The 22078-nt window shown below is 37.5% G+C and overlaps 1 protein-coding gene across 1 annotated transcript in view; it reads right to left on the minus strand.

Moving 5' to 3' along the window:
* The window catches only part of SLC35F1 (solute carrier family 35 member F1), a gene marked incomplete at both ends in the record, with an annotated part of 400113 nt that overhangs the window by 63537 nt on the left and 314498 nt on the right, over nt 1–22078 (minus strand). The window contains one exon of the mRNA XM_080938335.1: nt 13827–13954. Coding sequence (XP_080794461.1) covers nt 13827–13954 — 128 coding nt within the window. The remainder of the gene's footprint in view (nt 1–13826; nt 13955–22078) is intronic.

The following is a 22078-nucleotide window of genomic DNA, read 5'->3' on the forward strand; positions in this document are numbered from 1 at the left end:
TCTTTCTTTTGTGTGCCAAGCAATAGCATTCCAGAGCATAAAGGGTGTTTGGAATCTGGTGCTAGGTAAACAAAACTTACGTAGGATATCATCACACACGCCTGGACAATCCCCATGATGCCTTCACTTCACAAACAAGACTATATTGGAAGGATTCTGCTCATAGAGGAACCATTTCATAATCATCTCTGGGAGCTTCCCCTGCTCCCATCCATGGGCAAATGGCTTCATTAATCTAAGATAGTTAATCATGCCAAAGCTAGTCAGAGGTGCTTTCCCTTCCTTCTTGACTTCAAGCAGGTCATTTTCTTTGATCATTTTGCACATAGCTGTGTAATCCATCACTTTTCTTAAAATTTCAGCCCAAGATTAGAAAAAAAAAAAAGGACTGTTGAAAATAATGCATTTCTTTCCCCCTTAAGTTGGATTGATGGGAAGAGCACAGGAAGTGGAAATAATCTAAGCAAAACGAACTGCTGTTTATTTCGCAGGTACTTGCATATTCAGCCATGAGAATTCTAAAGACTCCTGAGACCACTGGAAGACCAGTGCGGGCTCTATGGGACTACTTGTAGAAAGGACAAAGGAACTGCACTTCAGAGGGGCTAGAGACTGCATTGGAAGCTGCTAGCAGGATATTAACAAAAGAATGGATGACTGGTGACTGCATTATTTTATTCTTAGGGCTATGGAGAAACATTAAATTAAATATTAAGCTTGTATACTATGATCCTATGGGGCTGGTCAGACTCTCAAGTTTAGGTAGGTAAATAGGGAGAGGGAGGGAGAACAAGATAGATAGGTAGATAGACAGACAGACACATAGGTAGACAGATGACAGACCGAGGAGAGAGGGAGTAGAGAATAACCATACAAAGGCATCTTGCTTATTTATAACCTGCCTCTGTCACCACTGGAGTTAAAAATCACCATTGGCCTGTTTTATTGTCAGACTCCTGTTGTCAGTAAATCTTACTCAAATGTCACCTCTAGAGTTCTCCCTGTCTTTCACAGAGTCAGTCACTGTTCTTTAATCCCAGCGCATCTTGTGGATACCTCTTTTATGCCAATCTATACTACATATTGTCTCCTAGTAAAATATAAACACATTTGTTAAAAGTTAAATCATGTACTACTGAGAAAGGAAACCCTAACATTCTTTATGGGACAGAGATTGCTGGTCAACTTTGAAAACACATAGCTACCCCCTCCCACTTTGGCCTTCTTTATCAATGAAAGATCAAAAGTCAGGTTTATGAAGATATGGATGTAGAAGAGATTCTAATCCTATGCTTCTCTTGTCAACATATCAAGAACTGATACTGAAAATTATGTGAGAGTTTCCTTCAGAACATGGAAGGTTGCTACTTCCTCCAAGAGCTAGTGGATACTTAAAGTGGTTTGAACATGAATGGCTCCCCATAGGCTCATAGATTTTAATGCTTGGTCACTAGTGAGTGGCACTATTAGAAGGCCTGGCTTTGTTGACCAACATGCTTCCTGGCATGATAATAAGCTTAGACCTCTGAACCTGTAAGCTATTCCTAACTAAAAGTCTTTTTTATAAGAGTTGCTGTGGTTATGTGTCTCTTCATAGCAACAAAAACCCCAACTAAGTTACTAACAGAATGTCAGAATCAAAATTGAGTGGGATCTCATTACCCAATGAAGCAAGGACACAATCAGTACTGATCAGCTGCCCTGACGTGGACACCAGCCACAGGACCAACATGAGGCCATGAGGGCCATAATGTCTAGAGACCAACATCTCAGCTCAGACATGAATATGGACTTCTTACAGTTGGGAATAAAATAAGCTGAGCACTTGTCCAAAAGCAACTAAACTGTCCAAAGAGAGTTTTTAACATGGGAGCAGATTGGTTGGTTTTGTACTGACTCAGTCTCTTTTCTCCCATCCCTGTTACTTGGCCTGGTAACATGGTTTGGGAGATGTTTGGCCATTGAGATATCAATTTCAGTATATAGTAGACGATTTAAACATTTGAATTTAGTACAAATCTACATCCACACTATGCTTTTAACACATGGATTTCTAGAACACGTGGAACATTTAAACCTCATCCTGAGAGCTTAGTAGAACATCTGAGATATGGCTAGTATCTCATGCCTATATTTGGGAGAAGTGAATGGATTTACTAATACTAAAACCAAGAGTGGTCATTCACACTACCTTTCTCAATAGCTGGGAATGTAACCTCCCTTCTCTACATTGCTTACTGAAAGAGTTAAGGGGTTCAATACATTGCAGCACCTGTCATGTCTGTGATGTTGCACGTACAATGAAAAAATTATTTCTGCACTCCTTCAAACACTGGGAATTTACTTAGTGTTTATTGTGTATAAGATGTGCACATCTTATCTTCAAAGACCTTATGTACTCAAAAGAAAGAGGAAATGTACACATGAACAACTATGATGTTAAGTAGAAAGGGAGTATTGCCATAAGAATAGAGATGATAAAGGAATGAATAGATTCCAGACTGGATCAAATGCATCGGCAGTTATAGAGTTAAAGGGAAAGAAGGGAGAGTGGAGCTCCTGTTGCCTCACATGGCTTTACTCATTTCTGTTACCTCCTGTGTCATCTAGACTAGCAACCCTAGTCAAGGAATACATAAGTATCCTTTCATAGCTTGGACTAAATAGTCCTGTGGACTATCCAGATGCAGATATTGTGAGAGGGTAGTGTTGGAGATGCAGGGAGAGGAGGTTTTTGTCTGCTCTTCTGATGGATGAGTCTATGAAGCAATTACAAGCCCTGGTAAAGTATTAGACTGAGGTGCCATGTATTGAAGTTGCTGTTGTTTCAAACACAGGACTGGGACATTTGACTTAAGAAATTTGAAAAATCTAGAACATCCCTTTGGGGTCAACAAATGTGTCTATTCCTAAAGGCTTTGCCTTTAGATGTATTAAAATTGTTTTTGGATAGTTGTTAAATTTCTACAAACCTTAATTAGGGACTGGTAGAAATATTAAGGTTAAGCAAGAAGTTACAGTATTAGAAGCTGACTTCATAATCATCAACTCAAACCCCTATGTCCAGATTAAAATATATATAGGTGTGCTTTTTCTGGGTTCCACAAAGATAGACATTCAAGTTAGCTTCAAGTAAAAAGGATGGTACCTTTCTCTCACGTATAATCACTGTGGACCCACTGACTATCTTGGATTCTTCATTGCTGTAGCTGCCTATCAATCCATTGTGGGACTCAAGTCTGATTAGTAGGTGTATCCTCTAGGTCAAGCTGGGGCTTTTTTAATCATTGAAGGAATATTTATTCCTATGCCTCCAGCTTTAGCTTGCAAAGAAGGTGCAGACTGGCTGGCCTTTCCTTGAATCTGATGCTCTCTAATTCATTGCTCACTGACAATTCAAAACTTGTGGCCCCAGAATGCCTGAGGGCTAAGGAAGGGGGTTAGGTTCTCATACATGTTGCTGGCCTTCTGGGATTAATCTTGGGGTTAGTACCATACCGTACCTCCAAGGAGCTTTTATTAGTTCTGTTGTGCTCATATCAGGAAGGAAAACAATCAGGGCTAAAGATTTTCCTCAAAGAATGATAAAAGCCATGGAATATGCTTGGTGAGAAGATTAGGGGAATGGGGGGCATTTGCATAAGAGATGCAGGTCTGTGAGCAGGGTCAGTGCAGGCACTGGAAATGACTCTGACATGAGTTTATTTTAGCTGCCAAGCAATCAGATTTGAAGACACCCTGTCTTTGTATGGCACGGCAGCAATGGTTTAATCGGCTTGCTTTTTAGTACCTAGCAGCTAAGAAAGATGAATAATCTTTGGGCAAGAAGTTGTAAAGCCGGTATTTCTACTGCAACGGTTCATATAGCACCACTGTAAAAATAGCATAGCAGTTAAATGTACCCTAATGTCACTGCTAATCTGTCTCAAAGTCAAAGCCACAAGCTATTCATTCTTTACAAGTCAAGAGATAAAAACCGACAATGGTGTCTTTAGAATAAGAATCCTTATAAATTCAGCATGATGGTGTCACTATTTCTCCTTTTACTTTGAGATAAAGAGAGCGGTGGGGTTTCTTGACTTTCGGTGTGCTCATTTATTATAATTTTCCCACATGGAAAGCCTTTTTAAAAAACTGCTCTTAACTTTATTTTTCATTTATAATAACAATGTTTAAAAAAAATCTCCCAAACGTTCCACATTATTGGTCATTATAAAAATGCAAATTAAAATTGCAACAAATCAACAGGAAATGAGAAGCAGTCTGGGACAGGATTCTTCCCATTTTTGCCTGCGCCTGGAGCTGACCTGGTGCCAGAACACTCTGTACCCAGACACCATTCATTGGGAAAGAGTTGGTCTCACAGGATCGCTGACATATCTGAGAGCACAGGAGAGACCACCACCTTTGTTCTAATTTCTGGCACAAGAGGAACCCACCCAGAGCCCTCAGGACACAGGAACCAAGGAACAGTCTGAGGCAGGATCCTTCCAGTTTATGTCTGCACACTATGCTGATCATGTGCCACAGCATTCTCTACCCAGACCTTGGTGGAAGAGAACTGGTCCCCAAGTAGTGCTGATGCGCAGGCTTACAGGAGGGTCAAGCCACTGTCAGAAACAGCAAAACCAGCTTACATGAGAAATAAGCAGAAGTCAGGAGGCAAGTCAAAGATCCTAAGCAACAAATATCAGTGCCACGTGGCTTCATCAGAATCCAGTTTCCCCCACCACAGCAAGTTCCGGATACACAACATCCAGGAAAAGCCAGATTCTGATTTAAAATCACAACTCATGATGAAGTTAGAGGACTTTACGAAGCTCATAAGTAACTGCCTTAAAGAAATACAGGAGAACACAGGTGAACAGGTAGAAGCCCTTAAAGGGGAAACAAAATACCAGAAGAATTCTTTAGAGAATTACAGGAAACCACGAGCAAACAGGGAAAGGAGTTGAACAAAACTACCCAGGATATAAAAATGTAAATAGAAACATTAAATAAAGCACATAGTAAGACAACCCTGGGGATAAAATACTTAGGAAAAAGATTAGAAGACATAGATGCAAGCACCACCAAAAGAATACAAGAGATGGGAGAGAGAATCTCAGGGGTAGAAAATACCCTAGAAGACATTGACACACCAGTCAAAGAAAACGCAAAATGCAGAAAGCTCCTAACCCAAAACACGCAGGAAATCCAGGACACAACAACAAGATCAAACCTAAGGATAATAGGCGTAAAAAAGAGTGAAGATTGCCAACTTAAAGAGTCAGTAAATATCTTCAACAAAATGATAGATAGAAGAACATTTTCCTAACCTAAAGAGATGCTCATAAACACACAAGAAGCCTACAGAACTCTGAATAGATTGGACCAGAAAAGAAATTTCTCCTGTCACATAATAGTCAAAACACCAAATTCGAAAAACAAAGAATATTAAAAGCAGTAAGGGGAAAATGTCAGTTAACATGCAAATTCAGACTCATCAAAACCACACAAGACTTCTCAACAGAGACTATGGAAGCTGGAAGATCCTGGGCAGATGTCATGCAGATACTAAGAGAACACAAATGCAAACCCAGGCTACTATACCCAGAAAAATACTCCATTAGCATAGATGGATAAACCAAGTTATTCCATGACAAAACAAAATTTAAACAATATCTTTCTACAAATCCAGCCCTTCAAAAAATAAAAGCTGGAAAACTCCAACACAAGGGGGGAAACCATACCCCAGAAAAAGCAAGAAGTTAATCTTCTTTTAACAAACCCAAAAGAAGAGGGCCATACAAACACAATTCTACCTCTAACAGCAAAAACACCAGGAAACAACAATCATTGGTCCCTAATATCTCTCAACATCAATGGGCAAAATTCTCCAATAAAAAGACAGACTAAGAGATTGAATACATAGAGAGGACCCAACATTTTGCCTCATACAGAAAACACACTTCAGTGACAAAGACAGACACTACCTCAGAGTAAAAGTCTGGAAAATATTTTTCCAATTAAATGGACCCAAAAGAAGCTGGAGTAGCCATTCTAATATAAAATAAAATAGATTTTCAAGGAAAAGTCATCAAAAAAGATAAGAATGAACACGTTTTACTCATCAGAGGAAAAATCTATCAAGATAAACTCTCAATCCTGAACATCTATGCTGTAAATGTAAGGGCACCCACATTCATTTAAAAAAAAAAACTTTACTAAAGCTCAAAGAACACATTGCATCTCAGACAATAATAGTGGGAAACTTTAACACCCCATTCTTATCAATGGACAGATCATGGAAACAGAAACTAAACAGAGCACAGTGAAACTAATGTAAGTTATGAACCAAATGAATTTAACAGGTATCTACAAAACATTTCATCCTAAAACAAAAGAATATATCTTTTTCTCAGCACCTCATGGTATCTTCTCCAAAACTGACCATATAATTGGTTACAAAACAGGCATAAACAGATACAAGAAGATTAAAATAATGCCATGCGTCCTATCAGATTACCATGGACTAAGACTAGTCTTTAATGATAATAAAAATGACAAAAGACTGCATATATATGGAAGCTTAACAATGTTCTACTCAATAATAGCTTAGTCAAGAAAGAAATAAAGAAAAAAATGAAAGACTTTTTAGAATTTAACAAAAATGAAGGCACAACATACTCAAACTTATAGGACACAATGAAATCAGTGCTAAGAGGTAAACTAATAGCTCTGAGTGCCTTCAAAAAAAGCAAATGGAAAGAGTATACACTAGCAGCTTTACAGCACACTTGAAAGCTTTAGAACAAAAGGAAGCAAATGCACCAAAGAGGAGTATACTTCAGGAAAAAAAAATCAAACTCCGGGCCGAAATAAACCAAGTATAAACAAAAAGAACCATACAAAGAATCAACAAAACAGGATTTGGTTCTTTGAGAAAATTAACATGATCAATAAACCCTTAGCCAGACTAACCAGAGGGCATAGAAACAGTATTCAAATTAACAAAATCAGAAATGAAAAGGAGACATAACAAGAGAAGCTGAAGAAATTAAAAAAATTATCAGATCCTACTACAAAAGTCTATATTCAACAAAACTAGAGAATCTGGATGAAATGAACAATTGCTTTAGACAGATACCAGGTACCAAAGTTAAATCATCAGATAAACCATCTAAATAGTCTTCATAACCCCTAAAGTAATAGAGGCAATCATCAAAAGTCTCCCAAGAACAACAACAAAATGCCCAGCATCAGATGAGGTTAGTGCATAATTCTATTGGACCTTAATAAAAGACTATATAGCTCCAGAGTTCTTATAGAGAGTCTTATCTATGTTCTAGTATTACCACACCTTATTCATACTCGAGCCTCTATAAAAATGGACAGTTTCTCTGCTTTCCAATAGCCATCTTCTTTGTCTTCCTTGAACACTGTAGCTCTCAGATATGTATTCTTTGACTTTACTCAACATTACTACCAGCACAACCACAATTTATCGCCTCCCTTTTCCTGACCCACGATCATCTGGAAGGCAAGGCTCACCTTTGTCACTTTCCTTCATCTGCAGTGCTGGCACATTCTTCAGAGGCTTAATATTTCTCTTATTGATTGCCAGGGCTAACACAGAAATTGTATATTCGGTTGCTATTTATAGAAACAAGAGACAGATCACTATATATCTCTGTTAGCTTCACCGATTTGTAATGACCAAGAAAAATTACATTAGCAAGAGGCAGTGTAGCCACAGTTCCTGGAGCAAATGTCTTCTGCCCTGATCATTTTTTATTATTTAATGGGTTTATTTGTTATGGATGGCAAAATCTTTTCTTTCAAAATTTTGGTCATGTTGGTTTTCCCTTGTGCAACAGAAAACAAACCAAAATAGTGTATGACATATATTGACCCAAAAATCTGAGGCTCAGAGAAGCAATGTTAGGAATTGTTACTGTTTCTCCACAAAGAAAAACTTGAAAAGAATTGGAGAAAAAAAATCCATAAATCTTAAATGACCAATAATTGATTGTGACTTTTGAAAGCTAAACATAAAAAGAAAAGAAAAAAGAAACATCAAATGCAGCTCCACAGAAGATACTTTCTTATTTCCTCTATATCCATTTATAAACTTTGATTCTGGTTTACCTCATGGTTCTGACAAGGAGCCAGCATTCTGCTTTTCCTGTGTGTCCAAGCCTTCATAGATGTTCCAGAAACCTCTAAATTTAGGTAGGAAACTGTTGGGAATTTCTGTGCCCCCAAATGCCAGAGATCTATGCAATTTAATTAACCTCTTTAAAATATTGATTATCCAGTACACGTTGGATTTCTACTAGGAACTAGAACGTCAAAGGTGAAAAGAAATTGTGTTTCCAGTAAAAGATCTGGAGTTCAGTGAGTTAGAGACATACAAGGTAGTTTATTCTCAGGAAGAAAACTGTGAAAATGGAGCAAGAACAAAGTACTGTGGGAACATGGGGACCAGCAGAATCCTACAGTTGAGCTAGGAACTAAGGTAGGAGCTGAATTAGGTATAAGGACATTGCAGCTGGTCCTCCTTCATCTACCTGTCTCATTCTGCAATATGTGACAGAGATATAATTGGGTGAGACTGATCCAGTCCTAACTTGGATGAAGTGCCATCCTATTAAAACTGTCAATAGCAAGCTTACTAAAAAGCATTTGTCTGTAGTAAACTGATGAAAGAAATCTCATTCCTTATTAGTTCAAGGAGTCCACATCTAAACCACTTTGTTGTCAATATTCCAATATTTCCTTGGCTACTTCCAATCAAAGTAGACTTATAAGCTTTTGCTCATTGGTTATGAGCCTGTGCTTTATTTATTTATTTGCTTGTTTGTTTGTTTATCTATTCATTTACTTGGTTTCACTGGTCAGGAGTTAAGAAGCATATGGCTCTGATTTTTGCTGGCAGAGATCTACCTTATGACTACAACCAGGGCCTGCAGTTGGATAAGCCAGAAGGGTCAGATAAGAGATAGATGTGATCATTAAGACATTTGACCGATTGTGCTGAAGACTGCCCTTTTTCTAAGTGCTCTATATAAGACCGGAGATAGTCCTTTACCAGTAAAGACAGTTTTTATTGCAATTTTAATTAATATATAATTTGAAAGCATCCTGAATGTAGAAAGGGTTTTAAAATAAAAAAGATATCAATAGCTATAAGATAAAGGAAGAAATGTATCCCAAATCATAAAGAAGACTTGAAGGTATTTAAAAACGGCTCTTTCTCTCCCTGCTCCCTTCTCTTTATCTCTCCTTCCCCCACCTTCTCTCTGTGTGTAAGGTGTGTTTAAAGTTTTTTAATGTGGGGCATCTGTGCTGGAAGATGTCCTATTCTTATATCTTATTTCTAACTGCTAAAGACTGGACAAAGAAAAGACCTTGCTTCTAACTGAAGAAGCCAATGAAAAGTGGAACTCAGAAAACCTCTGTTTATATAGTGTCAACATATACTGAATACCCAGTCTTCACATTTGAAGAGAATGCTGTGCCCATTTTGAAAGCCTATTTTATTTGTATCCACTATGTACATGTATGTTGTTAGTGTAACTAGGATGTGTAAAGGTTTTTCCATTTTGATGCCACAATGATTGCTGTTGAAGGAAAGACAAGTGCTTAATTATTCTCCAGTTAGAGCTTTTAACTCTCTTGTGTGTTTTCTTAGTTTGCTGATATTTCAAAAAAAAAAAAAAAAAAGCAAATGTAAATGGGAAACCTTATAACCATATTAGATGCATACATTTCTAAAGGCTAATTTATGTGTGATTTATGAATAATTTTAACAAGCCACAGTTCCTGTTTTAAAGATGTCTAAAAATCTTACCAAGAACATAGGATATGAGCATATCAAAATATATTTTAACCAAAAGAAGTACTGTACATTTTGCATGGGGCATTCTAGAAATTACTTTTTCTATAGAGAAAATAAATGGTAAGAAGGAAAGGGTGGAAATAGGAAATTCAATTCCCAAATGCAGAAGCTCTTTCACCTGGATAAAAGAAGGGTCCCAAAAGAACAAACATGCTATATAGATAATTTTATAGAGAACTTTGCTAAAGAATGCATTTAGAAGCTCTGGGACTTCTCCATCTGGACATTAGTTTCCAGTGCCAACCCAAAAGCCACAGGATTTTAAAGACTGAGTTAAGAGGGCCTGTTCAGGCCTTCTCTACCAGTTCACTTCTTGCTATCGTGAAAATCTCCACTGGAATTCATCTTACAAATGCTCTCAGAATGCAAGCTATATGTTGAAATGGTCTGGGCCCAGGAGTCAGATACTTCAGATAATATTAATGCTTGCTTTGCAACCAGGACAACCCAAAGTTGATCCCCAGGATCTCAGTAAAAGACAGCGTTGAACAGAATTGACTTGAGTTTGCAATTTCAGTGCCGAAGAGAAAGAGACAGGTAGATCTCCTGGACTTGCTGGTCAGTCAGCATAGCCTGAACAAGTTCAGGTCAAAACCTGAAAAAGTAGGTAGCGCCTGAGGAATGGCACACGAGGTGGTCATCAGACTGCCACATTCAGTGTGTGGACCTTTATGTGTTCACACAAATGTATCAAGAATAAATACAAACTGCATGTGGCCATTATCCAGGGAAAATGTTAGCTACTTTTATTTTAACCTGTCTCCTGTTGTTTGCACATTTGTATCAGACAAAACATATGTAAATGTTTAATTGTTGTTGCAAGTGTATGTAGAAACAAAAAGTCATTAAGAGGTACTTAGGCCAATGGTGCTCTACCATCACTGGTTAAGAACAGAGGCATTATCCAGTGGCGGGTTTGACCCTCTTCCTACTCTTGTCCTTGTTAATTCATTAATTCTAAATTTCCCATATGAGTACAGTGATCCAATCATTCTCTACTCATTATAAATTATCCTTTTCCATTATTCTATCATAGCAACAAAAGTAGACAAAGAAGCCATCTTTGAAACACATATGAAAATTAGGCATGTGACTAATAGGAAAGGAAACCAAGGTTTAGGTCACTTCTCACCCCAGGTGGGGGTGTACATACTGACTCAGGTATTTGTGTATGTTTGTATTTGTGTATTCACTTATGCCATAGTAGCTCCAAGAAAAACCAGAAGGACAACCAGCAACAAACCTCAGTGCGTGCTCATTGGTGAATAATGTTTTGCTTTTGTTTTGGGATTTTAGGACAGCTGTAAAATCAATAATATTTCTGCACAAAGAAATATGAGGGTGAAACAAATGCAATCAAACTGATTGGACTAGCAAGGAAACTGAGTATCCAGCAAGTATAAAAACTAGATTAAGCTGGTATTTGTGTTTGTGTATGTGCATATATGTATGCATATGTGTGAGCAGATGAGAGAGTAAGAGATATATACAACGTTTCATACATGACATATTCTGAGAATTTCATTTTTATTCATTTATGGAAAAGCCATATTTCTTCAGATTTAATAGTTCAATGCATTTTAAAAAGCTAAAAGAAAAGATTATTAAGCAGCTTGCTTATTTAATCAAAGTCTATTAACATTCTAAAAGAGTTAAGTTGTGATGAAATCAGATTTATTTTTATGCTTATAAATAATTCTCCTGCTGACACAAGATTAGTTGGCAGCATTCAAATCCATGAATTTATTTTTGCATTGTAAATGATTATTTTTGGTATATTTAGAACAAAGAGGAAAAAAGCTGTCCAATTATACCCGATTTAGGAAAAATTAATGACAGATAAATGGAGTTTAATTTTTTTTAAATGATCTACCTCAAGACTTACCAGTCAGGCATATACCCAAAGGACACTGAATCCTACCACAAGGACACTTCCTCAACTCTGTTCATTATGTCTTTATGCATAACAGCCAGAAACTGGAAACAACCTAAATGCCCTTTAATAGAAGAATTGATTTTAAAGAAAAAGTGGCAATTTACCCAATGAAGTATTACATAGTTGTTTAAAAATGAGCTTAATGAAATTTGTAGGGGGCTTGAGGGATGGCTCAGCGGTTAAGAGCATTGATTGTTCTTCTAGAGGTCCTGAGTTCAATTTTCAGCAACCACATGGTGGCTTACAACCATCTGGAATGGAATCTGATGCCCTCATCTGGTGTGTCTCAAGAGAGCAGCAACATTACACTCACATGTATAAAATAATTAAATCTTAAAAAGAAAAAGAAAAAAATCATTCTGAGTAAGGTAACCCAGACCTAGAAAGATAAATATTGTATAATATTTATGAGATAATATCACTTATAAGTACATATTAGCTGTTAAGTAAATGATAATCAAGCTGCAATCCATACACAGAGAGAAGTTAGGTAAAGAGGATTCAACATGGACACATAGATCTCCATTGGAAGGGGAAATAGACTAGATTCTGCAGGTGGACAGGAAGGATGAGGTGTGGGTGATGGAAAGGAGAGAGATGAAGGGAACTGGGAGGCATTTGGGTGTGGAAACCTAGTGCAGAGGGAACTTTCTGAAGTTTATGAGAGTGACATTTATGAGAACTCCTAGTAATGGAGAATACAGTGTCTGAACTGGCCATTTATGCTAGGCAAGGCTTCCAGTCATGGGACTGTTGAGTTTTTTGGCTGAGGAGGTCCCATGAAGAACCCTAAATAACCCAGCCATTACTAGGACAGCAGGTTGCTCTCTGAAGACTGACAGCAAGACTCCATTGCCAAGGACAATAGCCATGCAGCACATTGAAAGTAAAAAGATTGAGTGGTGCTGGCTTGGAGCCATCACTCCATGTTCTAGTTTCTTTGGTGTAAGAAGGCAGCCTGAAGGCTACAGAAAGAGAAACCTGGACACCAATACCACCTGTGAATCTATTCTCTTTCCCCTTCCAAGGGAGATCTCTGTGTTCCTGTCGAGCCCTCCTCTTTGCCTAACACCACAAAAACCCTCCATCTACAATTTGTCTTGCCTGCAAGATGTGTTGAGACATTGTTAGTACAGAACCTGTGGGAATGGCCAATGTCTGGTTTAATTTGAGACCCACTCAACAAGAGAGAGCTCATGTCCTTCATTGTCTAGATATCTAGTAACTGGATAGCCCAGAGACCTAAGGTAGAACCAAACACTCCTAGGGGAAAAAAAAAACAATCAAGCAGCTTATAATGATATTCTGCGAGACCTACAGCCAAACATTATGCAGAAAGACTCCAAATTAGAGGTGTCCATTGGGTCCATTTTCTCATAATCCAGGGAACCGCCAAGGAAGAGGAGAGAGAAAAACTGCAGAAACAAGAAGGGTCAATGACATCATAAAAACCAACCCACTGCATCAGTAAAGCAGGGCTTATATAGGTTAAGGGAGTTGGGAGTTGGAAAAGACAAGCAGATGGTCTACATGGTTCAAGGTTCCCTGAATACATGCTGTGGCTACTAGCTTGGTATTTTTGTGGGACTCCTAACAGTAAAGGCAAGCATATCTCTGAATATTTGTCTTGTACTCAAGACTTCCTTCTAATTGGGCTACCTTCTCCGATTCTTTGATCTTGATGTAAGTGTTTTATTACTGTATAGATAAAGGCCTTGATTTATTATATTTTATTTCTGTACTGTTTGGTGGTAGTCACTTGAAGACTGTTCTTTTTGAAGAGGAGGAGTAGATCTGGAGGACAAAGAAGGTGGAGGAAGAGCTAGGAGTGGAAGGAGTAGAAACAGTGCATGGGATGTACTGTATAGGAGAAAAATCTATTTCAACTAAAAAATATTAAAATTAAATATGAAAAGAAAAGGGAACCCCATTGTGTAGTATACAGAGTTCTAAGACAGTAAACTCGAAGTGGACTATATTTAGAAAGTCAAGAAGAACCTTCATTACCTGGACACTAGTCAGAGTTGTGTACTGGTAAGCCTTGACAACCAGGTAATTAGCTTCCAAGTCTATGAGTCCCAGGATCATATACTTCCACCATCTTCGTCGTAAAATTGCCAGCAGGTTTTCTTCTCCTGTACAGAGAAAAAATTGGCTGATGTTCTTGACATATAACATAGTAGATATACATTATTTTTAACACATTATTACCCAATAATTTAGTGGGTTAATCTATCAAAGACTTCCATGCTTTATTTAGGAAATGGTCTTTAATATCATTTTTGGTGCTTCAAATTTGTTTCTACACCATAGTAAGACTGGGCAGGCATTGTTTACCATAAATATTTTTACAGATATTTCAAAGAATAATTTAATTGTGTCATGAGAAAAGTGAAAGAAAAACTGTATGAGAAAAGTTGCATCACACAAAATCTCAAAGCAGGATAAATTTCCAGAGTCTGCTAAAACAAATATAGACAAAAACAAAAAACCCCGACTAATTGGAAATAGTTTTGTGTGTAGATATAGGTCCATAGTAAAACTCCAAGATGGCATTCAGATTCTTTTGCCTGACTATCCATGTGTAATCTAGAGATGTATGAGTGTTATATGGAGAGAAAGCTTTAGGATGGAGAAGGCCACCACCCGACCCTTGCCTTTGTGCCGCCAACAATTAATTTCATCACCTTGTCTTATATTCAGAGCACCTGAGCCAACTTTATACCTCTTCATTCTTTTTGCCATATCTATTTCAAGCTGAAATATATCTTATTAATCAAAGCAGCCTCATCAAGATTACACACAGCTATTTGTGCCCTGCCCAGAAGTCATCACAGATAATGTTGAATATTCAGAAGTTCTGGGTGAATAAGAGTGACATATGTGACTTATTATACATAACAAATTATTTCAAACTACAGATGTTTAAAAGATGAAACATTTTATGTGATAGTTTTAAGGGGTTAAGATGCAGCTTAACCAGGCAAACTGTTAGCTGGGCCGAGGTCTCATCTGAAGGACTTCTTAAATCTTAAATCTGAGGAACTTCTTCATCTGAAGAGAAAGGGGCTTCTTAATGAACAAATACCCTTCTTTGGCTGTTGGAAGATTCACCAAGGTTCATCAAAGCCACAGTGGTGTCCTCAGGAAATGGAGAGAGAGATTCGATTTTTTATTTTCTCACCCACAAAGTAACATTTCTGCCTTATTTGGTTCTCTAGAAACCTAAGTCCAGCCTCACCTAAGGAGGATAAACTTATTAAGTATGTAGCTACCAGGGACAAGGAGCATTGGAGACTCTTTTCCAGGTGCTTGCTACTGGGTTAATCTATAACTTATGCACAAGGGCTTGTCTTCCTTTTGGATAGACTTGGAGATTAAGAGACCACAGTTTTTGAGAAAACTTTCAAATTCATAGAGACTCATGAACAGTAAGCATTCAGGTTATCAGATGCTGCAAGAATATAGTATATATATATAGTATATATATATAGTGTATATATATATAGCATACATAGTATATATTATGTATATAGCATAGTTTATATAGTATATATAGTATATATAATGTGTGTATAGTGTATTATATATATGACCTTTGCCACACTTCTCACAGTTGAGACCCCTATTATGCATGCTAAAGCTGTATTAATGGGCCATATATTTTAACATATTGCCTCTTATTAGTTCAATATTTATTTTATTTATCTACTCTATCCATCATATATGTATCTATTGTACTTAACGTACTGATATATAGTCAGTTAAGTGTTTTGAAATGACTGAAACAAAGAATGGAGAAAAGTATAAAGTTCTAACTATTTGAAGATGTCAAGAGGCATCTATGGAATATAAATCAGTCTCTTGATTTTGCAGTTGAATCTATGGCCAGAGCATGTGATTCCAGAGTTGGTCCTCATAGCAGGTATCTGTTCAGTGCCCTTGCATAACACTTTCTGTAAGTCCACATTTACATCAATATTTGTTTTGTAACTAGTGACTCTCAATATGACTGAATAGGTTTATCATATATAGAGCTTAAAAAACCAAAACAAAAACTAAAACCAAATATCCAATGCTTCAGAAAATTTAATTCCTGTTTAGCAAGCAAAGGATGGTCACTGGGCTAATATTGAAATCTAGCACTTATAGTTTATTAACAGCCATTCTTAGAGTGACTAGTACTAAGAATGTCAAAAACACACAGCTGGAGCATAAAGAAGATTCTATGGATCAGAGAATGGACTGAACATTTGGCCCCAAGTACATTTTGTGTTGTCTGAGTCTTTTTATGGGATATTTCCTCTTTTGGAGTACTTGTGGTAGTTTGAATGAGGCAGGATAATAAATGCACATGCCATGTGATGAAATGTTGGGTAAGAATTAGGAGCTGTGTCCTTGATGGAGGATGTACGTCACTAGTGGTGGTCATTGTGGTTTTAAAAGCCCAAATCAGGTCCAATGTCTGCCTCTTTCCCTCTCTTTATCTGCTACATTGGATCAGGATTAGAAGTTCTGAGCTATTGCCTAGCACCATACCTGTCTGCATGCTGCCATGATAGTTTTCATGATGCTAATGAAGATTATCAATTAACCTTCTAAAACTGTAAGGAAGCTTCAAATTAAGTAGTTCCTTTGATAAGAGTTGCTTTGGTTTCAGTGAGTAGGGAAGAGCACAAAAAAGATTCTTTGGACCAGAGAATAGTCTAAATATGTGGCCCCAAGTACATTTTCTGTTGTCTGAGTCTTTTTAGTTGCTATTCTCTTTTCTTGAGTACTTGTGGTAGTTTGAATGAAATTGGTCCCCATAGGCTCATATATTTACATGGCAGCTAATGATCTGTTGGGGAAGGATTAGGAGATGTGGCCTAATATGTTCTATCCAGCAATAGAATAGGGAGTAGAACAAAAGTTGTATTAGGGAATGACTTATTTCTATGACAAACCTGACCATACTGCTTGTTTGTAGAATGTTGACTTTGGGAATTTGGACAATAAGCATCCTTAGTTGGCCATACTAGTAAAAACATGAGCAGTGGTTCAGAAGAAAATATGAGCTGTGGGGACCCAGATCAAGAGGTTTCAGAAAGAAAGAAAAAAATATTAGTAAGTGGCAAAGAGACTGTTCTTGTGATATTTTGGCAAAGAATGTGGCCTTTTTCTGCCCTTGTCCTAAAACATTGTCACAGACTAAATTGAAGAATGTTCTAGTAGTGGTGTTGGCAGAGGAGATTTCAAGTCATCCTACAATTGACTGTACATGTGGCTATTAGTGATCAATCTTATGCACATGTATAATGAAAAAAAAAACTAAACACAGAAGAAAAATACAAAATGCACAGTTGGAGCCGGAAAGGAACATCAGAAAATGTAATCTTAGAAGCAAGTCCAGTGCCCAAGAAGACAAAATGAAACAAAGAGAGCAGACAAGAGCCCATCCAGCTAAGTTTCCAACTTATAAACAGGAATTAAAGCAAAGCTTAAGTAGCCATGCAATAATCGAAACAGAGGGGTGCTGCAAATGTAATTGAAACAAATTCAGTTCCAGTCCCATCGCGTAGCAGAAATTGGCAGCTTTGGTCAGGTTGTTCTGGCTTTAGAGGCAAAGATACAAAAGAAGTAGAGGGGTTATTGAATCTTCCTGTTCAGCTAAAGAAAAGCTCTGAGGATAAGCATGTGGCAGGGGAGTCATCGAATGCAGGCAAAGAAAGACCATTGCCTGAAGCTGTGAAGGTGATGTCTAGATGGAGACCCCAAGATGTTGCAAATGCCAGAGTTGTGGGATACCTGTCAAGAAAAGCTGCAGACTAGGTGTGAAACCATCCCAAGAGGGAGAAGTGTGTTGTTCTCAACAAAGTTGAAAGGAATTGGAGATTCTAAGAGTTTGAAGTTTGCTCTGCTGCTTTTTGGGGTTGATTTGGTTCAGCATTACTTCACTATGCTTTCTTTACTCCACTTTGGAATGGTGATGCATATTCTGTGCCATTGTATTTTGAAAGTATGTAATTTGCTTTTTATTTTACTGGGTTACAGTTAAGAAATTGCCTTGAGTCTCAAAAGAGACATTGGGTTTTTAAACAGTCTTAAGTCTGGAAGCCTATGATGACATCTGAAGTTGATATTTGAAACCACTAAAGACCAGCTGAGGCTTGAAGACTAAACAATTACTGGATTCCTGGACCTTCCATTCAAAGGTGGGCATTGCTGTTTTAGCTCAACCATAGGCTATAAGCCATTCTAATAAGTCCTCTTTCTCTATATAGAGAGATTCATTATATATGTTTTATGTAAATTGTTACCCTAGAGAACCCTAACTAATACACCCTCTGAAACTGTAAGCAAGTCTCCAAATTAATACTTTCCTTTATAATAATTGCCTTAGTCACAGTGTCTCTTCAGAGCAATAGAACACAAAGCACTGTTCCTCCAGTCGCCAAATGATCCAGAACATATTTCTACTAGGAAAGCTGATATTCTTTCTGCTACTCACAGGGTTGGGACTCCCTGATTTATGCTTTGTTAATAACTGTGCTCAAGCCCCATATCTTTTCTTATCTCTATTACTCATTAGGTTTTCACAAGATGAACAAATAGGGCTTATCTTGGTCTGTATATTAAGGACCCAGCATTCCTTGACAAATAGTAAATAAATAATATATGACTAAAATTTACATTTAGTAATCTCAAAAAGAATAAATAAGACCAAAATTGAGGTGGTTAATATATATGTATTATAAGGATTCTTGTTCCTTCCAATGCAATAGTTTTTTAGTTAATATTATGACACTGACAAAATTAATTTGGAGAGTATTTGATACTTTATACACTGAAATGAGGCTATAAAATTGTTAATGGTGTCTTTAACCTCAAAGTAGCAATTGTAAAGTCACAGGTCATTGTTCCCACTATTTTACATGATGAACAATTGCCAAATTCATAGCCTACAAGCCACATTTCAATACACATTACTAGAAAATAGGGTCATAGTGATGTTAGTTATCCTGCTATCCAAGAATATATTCAAGTCATTCATTATATGGGCTCAAGTGAATGGTCAGTTGCCTTGGTGGTCTGATAATAACAATTTCAAGGAAATACACACAGTATAGAGGTTTCTATGGGGTATAATTTGATGGTTCTGCAAACATTCAACAGGCTTGATAACTATCCAAGATGGACAGAGACTGCTTTATTTTTAAATGAAAAAAAATTTAAAGTGTAAGCCTTAAAAGGGAGCTCTTGATAATTTATCTACCTGCCTTGGTGTTGTACAATAGGCCATTAAAACTTGAAAGTAATGGCTATATATTCTTGGATTCCTTGTGCTAAAGGTCCCTCCAAACCTCATGAAACAGGGCCATCCAAGGAAATATAATACTCTTATAATTGATGAGTGCAAGTGCTTTAAAATCTCCTCTGGATTTCATTCTTATTAACTGTAAAGGGTAATAAAATGTATGAGAAATGAACAGAATCTTTGGAACCACAGTAGGGTATTTAAATGTTATTTGTTATTGTTTTGTTATTTGTATGATTAAATACAAATGAAATATTAGATAAGACAGTATTAATGCATTTGTTATCTTGTTTTACCAAAAGTTAATGCCTTGCAGTGTTTGCTTCAGATCATTTTGAGAAAGTATTACAAACGAAATCATATCTCTTCCTCAGCCAGATTCTATTTCAAAGCAGTGATTGCATGGGAATTTCTTAAATAATGCTGACACTCGAGATGTTTTAAGAAGATTGCACATTCCAAACATTCAACCAGTATCAGAAAGGAGGGTAGTCTTATAAAACTACTGTCTTTCAATGTTTGCAATGAGCTTAAATTTAGGAAGAGCAGAAGACAGCTTGGGATTGTATTCCTAAGCCTTTTCATTACCTATTCTTTCAACTCAATGAAATATCATCTACTCTTATGTAAAATCCTGAATACATATGATATGTAACCCAACAAAACCACCAGACTTAGATTAAAAGTCACATACACAAACCACACACACACACACACACACACACACACACACACACACACACACCTCACTCCTTGTGACACTTGAAAAAAATCTGTCTAGAGAAAGTGTCTGTGGTTTATACCTCAAGTTGTTATCCTCATGAAAATACCACCTACAGTTTGAAGTCCTGCCCTTTCAAGGATGAATTGGGGGTAAATTCTTTGATTTGAATTTATCCAGAGCCATCATAATGAAACTCTGTATCAATATAAATCTCTCAATTTTCCTGAAGTGAGCATGCTGAGAGGAAAATGCATTTGTCCTTTTTAATGACAAGACTATTTTCCTTTTCTTCATCCCATTTTGCGAAAAGTGCCCCTATTTGCCTTCTGGAGCTATCCCATAATTGGCTCTGATGTCTCTTGACATTAGGCAGATGAATCTGTCAGTTTTGTGAATTTTGTTTTGAACTAAGAATTATGTAGCAGCTAATGACACACGTTGCAAGGGGGAAGAGGCCAAAGCAGTCTTGCCTCTAGATGTCTGCCACTTGATTCAAAGGACAACATGACAGGAGGCACAAGCCTGAACTCTCGAGGGCTGACCTTGAGCTCTGCCACTGGAGCATCTGTCATGGTGGACACATAGGTTAGACCCAGTGTGGGAAATTAACAGGATCAAGTGTCAGTTTGCCAGATGCCTGGAGAAGCAGTAAGCGGGCTGGTCTGTTCTTTCTACGCACCCTCCCATCCACTGTCTCAGATACCCACCAAGGCCACTTCTGTTAACTGTCATTTATTTTGCACTGCACACAATTGTTAGCTATGGTGCCAACAGCACCATGTGTTCTTTATCTTGTTTGCCTGACACTTCAAAGTCTGGGTTAAAAGCATGGAGTGAGAGACCTCTATGAAAACAGTGGCTGCCACTTACCAGACAGTGTCACCTTGGGAAACTGTGCTCATTTACAAAATGAGGCAACTAGCACTTACTTGAAAATGTTTCTATAAGGCTTAAGTGGGAGGAAATCTATATAAAGCATACACTTTCCAGTAAATGCTGGGGAAGTTATTAACAGTCCTGTGAGGAAGGTGTTTTCAGATCAGAAAACTGGAGTTACAAGAAGTTAGATAGTTTTTCTAAGGTCTGCTTTGGTCTCTGGTTTTTATTAAAAACCTTTATGTCTCCAAGAATGGTACTTTTTGCTTATGTGAAAAATATAGTGAAATAAGTCAGAGATGATTTGCATTAATTTTTCCTAAAATTAAGTTCAGAAAAAGGCATGTAAGTAGTACAATAATAGTGTTCGCTCTCACTCCCTCTCTTCCTCTCCCTCTTTCTTCCTTTCTCTTCCCTCCCTCCCTCCCTCCCTCCATCCATCCCTCCCTCCCGCTCTCTCTCTCTGTGTCTCTGTCTCTGTCTCTGTCTGTCTGTCTGTCTGTCTGTCTGTCTGTCTCTCTCTCTCTCTCTCTCTCTCTCTCTCTCTCTCTCTCTCTTTCTCTCTCTCTCTCTCTCTAATGTGTATCCCCAACTGAAAATATCAAGGAATGTATTTATAAAATTAAATTTTTTTCTTATATCAGCCTACTGGCCGCAAGTACTATAACATCAAGATTATCATCTTCAAATTAATTTTTCAATTTTTCATTAAAGGAAAAATTGGAAGAAATGGATGCTTACAGAGAGGGGTGAGAAAATGCAATACACATGCTGAGCCTAGAATATCCTGTCATACCTAAGAGAAAGGGAGCATTCCAAGACTACAACATTTTAACAAAATGATTTGGGGACCAACTTGAATAACTTTTCAGATGGAAATGATAAGGTTTGCAAAAATGCATGAAATTTGATAAATCCATGTTTTTTTTTTTCTTGACGAATTACAAAACCAACAGGAACCACAACAACCACCATCTAAGAGATACAAAGAACACCAACAAAAGTGTCAGTTCAGCCAAGTCATGATTTTGAAAATTGGTAGACAGAGTAAAAACCTCAAGTCCTTTCCCCTCTTCTTCCCAGGGTTCTGTGTGAGTTCCATCACTGAGTAAACTAAGCATTAGATGAGAGATTTTACAATAACATGCTGTGTTGATATCTCCTTATGAATATGTGGACACAAGCTTTGACGCTAGCTGGAGCGAGAAAGAAGCAGTCACCCATGTGTCTCTTGTTTCTTGGCAAGAAGAAAATGCCTCCTACATGCTGCTCTATGCATCTCTAAATATGAACAAGTCTCTGCACTTACACATCACTTCAGGAGACATGGACTAGAGGAACATGGTAAAGCATACTAAGAGA

This window comes from Micromys minutus, assembly GCF_963924665.1.
Source record: "Micromys minutus genome assembly, chromosome: 25".
Taxonomy (NCBI): domain Eukaryota; kingdom Metazoa; phylum Chordata; class Mammalia; order Rodentia; family Muridae; genus Micromys; species Micromys minutus.